Consider the following 7,393-nt stretch of genomic DNA (forward strand, 5'->3'; position numbering starts at 1 on the left):
TTAATAAAAATTAAAGACACACGGAAAAGAGGGAGTAAATAAGAGACAGAGGAAAGTCACAGAAAGACACGGAAAGGGGAGAGTGAATAAAAAGGGGAGAGTCGCCTTATCATTTCTCTCGTCTATCTGTTTTCAGTCAGGTCGGTGAGTTGGCAAAAAAAAGTCTCGATATTATTATGGTAATTTTTTTAAAATTAATTATAAATAAATAAAAAATTTTAAAATTTAATCTTAACACTTGTCTTAAATTAATATTTGATTTGATTCAAGTCTATAATACGATAGTGAAGCTATTGGCGACTATAAGATATTTGATCAAAAAACACTTCGCTCCTCAGCTTCTATTCCCATTGTCTTCCCCTCTTCTTATTTCCAATCGCTCTTTGAAACCTCACTTCTTTCAAGAGACGGGAAGCGGAGGAGAGGTGGGGATGGGGTGGTTCCCCTGCTCCGGAAAGTCCACCAAAAAGACCAAAAGGAAGGACCAGATTGCTCCCCCCTCAGGTGCTTTCAATCGCTACCATTGGTTTAGGATTTTTCTTTTTTCTGGCTCCAGTTGGGTTTTCTTTGGTCTTTCATCTTAGTTCCTGATTCGAGCTGAAAGATTGGATTTTTAGGGCGGAATTATTCAATCTGATGATTTGTCTGTGTTTTCTTGGAAAAAAAAAAAAAAGTGGAATTTTTTAATGCAGTTTTGGCTATCGGATCCTGGTTTGGTGGTAAAAAGGTTTTTCCAATGATTGGCTAAAAAGAAGGTATTTTATGGGGCTTGGGAGGAAAAACTTGTTCTAATCGTCGAAACGAAATCAATCACCTTTGAATTATTTGTTGAAAGAAAGAATCCTTTTTGAGGGGAGATATGGTGTTCTGTGTTTAATAATCATGTTTGATGAGGGCATTTTGTCGATAATTTTTGGCATAGTTTCCTTTTAGGTTTTTAACTGATGGGGCTTCGTTAGTTTCCAATGATTTGATTGCGGATTAATTTCAATTTTTTGATGAACATCATACCCAGATGGCCAAATTATCGTAGCGCATGTTCACAAATAAGTTCTGTTTCATGTTTGACCACTCTCTTGAATGATGGGAACTAGAGTTTAATGTCATGAGAGCTAAACTAATTATACTTATACGCTTTCTCCATTGTGTGTGTGTGTGTGTGTGTGTTTCATTAATTATGTGTTTAGTTTGGGAGAGTACATAATGTGGTGTTGTTGGGTCAATGTATTGAAAAATTTGACATTGGAAGCTTATATTATTTCTAGTCATAGACAGATGTATTACTTGAGCTTTTTTATTTGATGCTGTTGCTCCAATCCTTCTTCGGGGCCTTCTGCTTTAGAATTTGTGAAACATTGATGTTCTTCTCTATCATATAAAGTGTAGAGAGCATCGCATACTTCTCTGGCATGTGTCATTGTTTGCATTTTTTTTCCTTTTCTATTACATGCTTGTTGTGGAGATGATTTTGATTGCCAGTTAACAGAGAAGTCAAAGCCAAATTCTGCATCCAATGTGAAGAAACAGAGTTCATTAGATGGAAAAAGGAAAACTTTGGATAATGGTTCTGAGCACATTGCTGCCCAGACCTTCACATTTCGTGAATTGGCTGCCGCGACCAGAAATTTCAGAGCTGATTACCTTTTGGGGGAGGGAGGGTTTGGTCGAGTTTATAAAGGAAGGTTGGAGAGTGTCAACCAGGTCAGTTTTGTGCTATATTTGCATTATTTATTTTATTATCCTTGGACTGTGATAAACTTTCAGCATAGTTTTGAATTACAAGGTGATTTAGAACTTAAGAAATAATTATATGATTCCAAATTTGAACTTCTCATTTTTTGTAATTTTTAGATTTTTGTCCATCCTTTATCATGATGCATTAATTATAATGATAACCAATGGTGGAACTGACTTTGGCAATATATATAGCTTTGCCCTTCCATCAAAAAATATATATAGCATTGTCCTGCATTATTTGTGAATACAGCATTATCCTTCAATATGAAACTATCCTTATATAATTTCTGTGGAGCTTTTTAATTTTCCTTATTGTGCTTTACATGTATAGTAAATGTTTTTCAAAAAAAAAAGTCATAAAGAAAAGAGGTCTGATGATATACTTTTTCTTGTTACATGTTGGGTCTATGACACTCATGGATCAACATCATGGACAGATTGTGGCTATAAAGCAGCTTGATCATAATGGATTGCAAGGAAACAGGGAGTTCCTTGTCGAAGTTTTGATGTTGAGTCTACTTCACCATCCTAACCTTGTGAACTTGATTGGCTACTGTGCTGATGGTGATCAACGGCTTTTGGTTTATGAATACATGTCATTAGGATCATTGGAAGACCATCTTCATGGTATGTTACTCAGCAGTAACTCATTGTTAAATTATTTTATCTGGCTTTTATAGCTCAAGTTGTTTCTTTGGGCATACTTGCTTGATTGCACTAGAATATTTTTTCTTGGTTGCCAACAGATCTTACATCAGACAAAAAGCAACTAGACTGGAATACAAGGATGAAAATAGCTGCTGGTGCAGCTAAAGGATTAGAATATTTGCATGATAAAGCCAATCCTCCTGTCATATACCGTGATTTAAAATGCTCCAATATTTTGCTTGGAGAGGGATTTCATCCCAAGTTATCTGACTTTGGGCTGGCAAAGCTTGGTCCTGTTGGTGACAACACTCATGTTTCAACCAGGGTGATGGGTACATATGGATACTGTGCACCTGAGTATGCAATGACTGGACAACTAACATTGAAATCTGATGTTTATAGCTTTGGAGTTGTTCTTTTAGAGATTATTACCGGACGGAAAGCTATTGACAACTCTAGAGCTGCTGGGGAGCAAAATTTAGTTGCTTGGGTAAGAGATTCTTGTCTTTTCTCTTATTTATCTAAATTTATCATTGTTGCTAGTGATTAATTATGTCTCCTTTCATGTTCCTGCATTTACGTTTTCTATGCTAGGTTTTCCTCTATGACTCAATGATGGTCTATAGAATCTTTAGAATCCATTGAACTATATCACTCCAATTTGATGTTGACTTCTGACTTGACCATTAGACCAAAATTTGTGGGCGGATCAGATGTCTGTTGTTAGCATTTGCATAAAAATTATATCAGATTTTGCCACTAGCCTTTATTGCAAAGAAAAATGATTCTTGCACTCACCTTCTGTAAGATCTCTCCCTCCCTCCCTCCCTTCCTCCCTCCCTCATGATTTTGTGGGCGGATTAGATATTTGTTGTTAGCACTTGCTTTCAGCATTCAATGGTAAATACAATTCTCTTATGTCTGTCAATGTTAGCATGCAATATTATTTATGATTTCATGATCTGACAGGATCTCAGATTCCAAACATTTTAAACTTTCTTCTATCCATGAAAAGAAAAATCATTGTGAGGTACTCTTCAGGTCTTATATCACTATGGTTTGTTGTAACCACTTTTAGCTATTTCCAGCCTAGTAGAACTGTTTGCTTGTCTGGCCACCTCCAAAGTTATTTGGTTTGAGTTGTGGATTGGACATTTGGATTTCAAGCATAGCATCTGGTATAATTGTTGACGGTTCAAGTGGAACAGAAGCTTGAGCAGCTATCTCAAAACATACTTCAAGTAATTTTGTTTCATTTTTTACTGTTTATTCTTTTTGATTATTCTTCATGGTTGTTTCTGTAAAGAGAAAATCCTTTTATCTGTTTTTACATTGTTGTTACGGAAGCTTGTTCGTTGCTTTGGCACTTTTCTGCGGGGTCCATGTGAATGTCCTCATATTTCATTGCAGGCACGACCTCTGTTCAAAGACAGGAGAAAATTTACCCAAATGGCTGACCCAAAGCTTCAGGACCAGTACCCAGTGAGGGGCTTGTACCAAGCACTCGCTGTTGCTGCAATGTGTGTTCAGGAGCAACCTACCTTGAGGCCCCTTATTGCTGATGTGGTTACTGCTCTCACTTACCTGGCTTCCCAGCATTATGATCCTGAAACTGAATCCATTCAGAATTCTTCTCGTTTGATAGCACCAGGCACTCCTCCTCGAACAAGAAGAGACAATGAGAAGAAACAATTGGTGTATCTCAAAAACACCAGTTCAGATGGTCAAAGTAAACTCACCAAATACTAGCTAATGGTGATTGCTCAATAGATTTCGAAATCCACCAACTTAGATGGCATCTCTTGATGCTAAAATCTGCAAGGTGGTTTTATTATCCAGGAGGATAGTGTCTTCTTTTTGGGTGGCTATTTTGCACCAGGTTATCAAATTTTGCTTGATGATAACTGGTGCAGCATGAACCATTCATATTGTTCGGAGGAGTGACGTTCTTTTGTTGTGGTACATGTGAGTTTTGGTCTCTCTATTTACATGTATTTGTTAGTATTTGATGCTATCAATGTAATCTCTTATATGGTTTTAGATAGAAGAAGTGCTGTTTATCCAAACAATAGATGAAGTTTTATTACCAAGATATGTCATGAATCTGCTTCTAGAATTTGGAATAGACATGGAATCTTGGAAATATTGTGCTGGCATGAATAGAATTAACTTTCGGGCATGTTAGCAGCTTGCGTTGATCACAGTGCCCTTTTCATCTTCTTTTGATCCAGCTTTTGGATTTGTAAACTTTGTGGTACCCAACTGTTATTGTTTTTGTCGGTGTTTATAAACAGTGTTGAGTTGCTTTTTGCAACCTACAAGCAGCTACTGCTTCTGTTCCCAACTCTCACGCCCTCGGGAAGCTGGTGGTCATACCTAAATGGTCCCATGCATCTCCTGGCCCTAAATCGGTGTCTGCATTTATATTGCTTTTGTCAAAATGTTTATAAACAGTGATTTGTGTTGCTTTTTTCTAGTGCTCTTGTTCTAACTCATGGTCTCTGAAGCTGGTGGTCATGCCAAAATGGTCCCATGAATCCCCTGGCCTTCAAGTCATGGCTGCACTGAAGTGTATTTGGTTGATGATGCTTAAAATCTGGGAGGTGTGGTATCCAAGATACAGGTTTTGTATAAGCTTCCTGGCATGGTAATGTAATGTTTTAAATTATACCTCACTTTCCACTCCAGGAAAAAGAAAATGATAATAATAAAGATTACGAAAAAAATCCATATATCCGCCGGGGCTTATGCAAACTATGTTTATTTCTCAATATCAAGAAAAGTGAGCACCCAAAAGATTGGTGCGCTCAAGAAATTATCTGATCCATCCTCATTTGCTTCAGCTCCTTTTGGTGACTGAAGTTTCATTCAAGATGATCTCAAAAGCAGAAAAAAAAAAAAAGGACATAGATTGCACATACAAAAATGGGATTTGCAAAAACAAGAATGGCTAATGAATTTCATGGGAAAGTCTAATTTTCGACGGTGTCTGCAAAAGCAAGTGCCATGTGATTTGCACCATGGGAGATCCAACGGTCCCTATGAATTCCGATGGTTCGAATGCGCATGCAAACATAGGGTGTGTGATTATTTTTTGATAAAAATGATGGAGTTATATAGTTCGAGAGTAGATACAACCAAAAGAGTCGGAGAACAAAATATCATGGAGAACTTAGGGTGTGTGATTCAATAAGATGGTTTGATCATGTCCACCATCCTAGTGGCATCTTTGGCTGCAGAAATTGCCTGTGGTAGATCATGTTCTTTTGGTAGAAATGAAGCTACGGACGAAGCAATAAACTTCTGAAAAAAGAATGATAGCGACGCAAGAGCTTGAAATAAAGGTGCCAAATTATTTTGCCAGTGAAGCTTCTAAGAAACCGTACCAGAGATCTGGATTCGGACTCCATGTTCAACAAAATTTTAAGAGTTGGGAAAGGCTAGCTACCCTCCTTTTTGTCACCTACTCCACATAATATAGACCTCATCTACCAGCAAGAAAATTTAAAAAAAAAAAAGAAAAAAATTAATAAGCTTTCAATGAGCTTGAGATTAGATTTCCCATACATGACAGCAACCCATCTGCCCAACCTGGGTCCCCTCAATATTTTTTTTTTTTTTTTTTTTTTATTATTTATGGACAAAAATTAGATGGCTGGTTCTGGAGGCCAACTTTTTTCTGTGCTGACACGAGAAAACTGCATCAATGATCGGAGCAATCAATGGCTAACCAACGCCATCGTACACGTTGAGCAACTGCATGTGATCGATGCTTCAGAAGAAGAAGAAGAAGAAGATAAACAGGAATCCTTTTGGTGCTCCATTTCTCGAGCCTGTCCAAATACATGCATCCAAATGTGCGAAGTATCCTTTTTTAGAAACGAAGCCATGGGAGCCGTCCTGCCTTGTACGGATCACTGTGCGCCTCTGCTGTCGTCTTCCGACCCCAGCGGCCTTGTCCTGTTCGTGTCGGCGGTGCCGTGACCGCTGATGGGTGCTGCTTTTGGCGTTCATGGATTGCCAGCTTATCTCAGCTTTGGTTTAGACTTTAAAGCAGGGCGTTTGGATAAGAACGAATGGTACTCGCCAGGAGCTGGACAACTTGTACTGGCTCTTGTTGAAGCCATTTGATGCGAGCCAGTTCAGCGCCGAACAACCGCGACAAATTCAAACTTCGAATAAAGAGGCATACAAAAGGAGAGATCTTCAGAAGTCCCTCATCATTTCCATCTTAATTATTTCTTTAAATATATTTCTGACAAAAGTAGAGGATTTTTTAAATTATTTTCCGTACTTTATGCTAAGTTCTATTTGGTGGTTGCAGAATAAAATTATCCAATACCAAGAACAATGAAGGATGAGACATAAATTAGGATATAAAATGAAGAAAGATTTAAAGGATATCTACATCTAATCTTTCCATCACTATATCTTGATTCCAAGTTAAAAGGATAGAGTATGAGCTAGCCCAGTTAGTAAAATGTCTTGCTTTAAAGCAGAAGACGCGGGTTGGTGCAAGTGTCCTGTTTTGTTTTGATATAAGAGAGTTGGCACGGTTTGATAGGAGGGAACCAGCTTAAAACCCACCCTTATCTGGTATTTGGCAGAGGCTTATCCTGTCACTATCTTGTTTTTCAGAAATACAAATGAATAAAGATTTCTGAAATTCCAACGAGTGCTCTGGCACTGACTTCTTAAAATTAAAGATTCCATTCTATCGTGCAACAAAACAGGACCTCTGAAAGAGAAACAAGATTTGACCAAAACCTTCTGCGAAGAAAGAGTTTCTAACTTAAAAAATATTTGGTTGGAGGATTTAGGGTCTGAAATTAGAATGGCAATGGATGACTTCCATTCCAACTATTTGATTGAAAAGAATCTTATTTTTATTCTGATTCAAGGATGAAATAAAAATGACTCAATTTATCTAAAACTCAATCTCTACTCTCCACTAAAAATTCAAATTTCTATTTTAATTCTAATTACAAAATAAATATTTAAAAAAATT

The 7,393-nt window shown here is 37.4% G+C and overlaps 1 protein-coding gene across 1 annotated transcript; it reads left to right on the forward strand.

The window, feature by feature from the left end:
• Positions 1 to 309: 309 nt before the first annotated feature.
• LOC105045781 (probable serine/threonine-protein kinase PBL7) lies at positions 310 to 4,501 on the forward strand. The gene is made up of 5 exons (XM_010924183.4): positions 310 to 504; positions 1,487 to 1,701; positions 2,175 to 2,364; positions 2,484 to 2,875; positions 3,796 to 4,501. The coding sequence occupies exons 1-5, from the start codon at positions 432 to 434 to the stop codon at positions 4,132 to 4,134; spliced, it is 1,209 nt and encodes a 402-aa protein (XP_010922485.1). The 5' UTR covers positions 310 to 431; the 3' UTR covers positions 4,135 to 4,501.
• The last annotated feature ends 2,892 nt before the right edge of the window (positions 4,502 to 7,393 follow it).

Source organism: Elaeis guineensis, chromosome 5 (assembly GCF_000442705.2).
Source record: "Elaeis guineensis isolate ETL-2024a chromosome 5, EG11, whole genome shotgun sequence".
In the NCBI taxonomy this organism is placed as follows: Eukaryota; Viridiplantae; Streptophyta; class Magnoliopsida; order Arecales; family Arecaceae; genus Elaeis; species Elaeis guineensis.

Bases quoted from the DNA above. Each gene is read 5' to 3' on its own strand.
- LOC105045781 (XM_010924183.4), top strand. From the start codon at position 432: ATGGGGTGGTTCCCCTGCTCCGGAAAGTCCACCAAAAAGACCAAAAGG. The intron at 2,365-2,483 runs GTATGTTACTCA...GGTTGCCAACAG, and splicing joins ATTGGAAGACCATCTTCATG to ATCTTACATCAGACAAAAAG. The intron at 2,876-3,795 runs GTAAGAGATTCT...ATTTCATTGCAG, and splicing joins AGCAAAATTTAGTTGCTTGG to GCACGACCTCTGTTCAAAGA.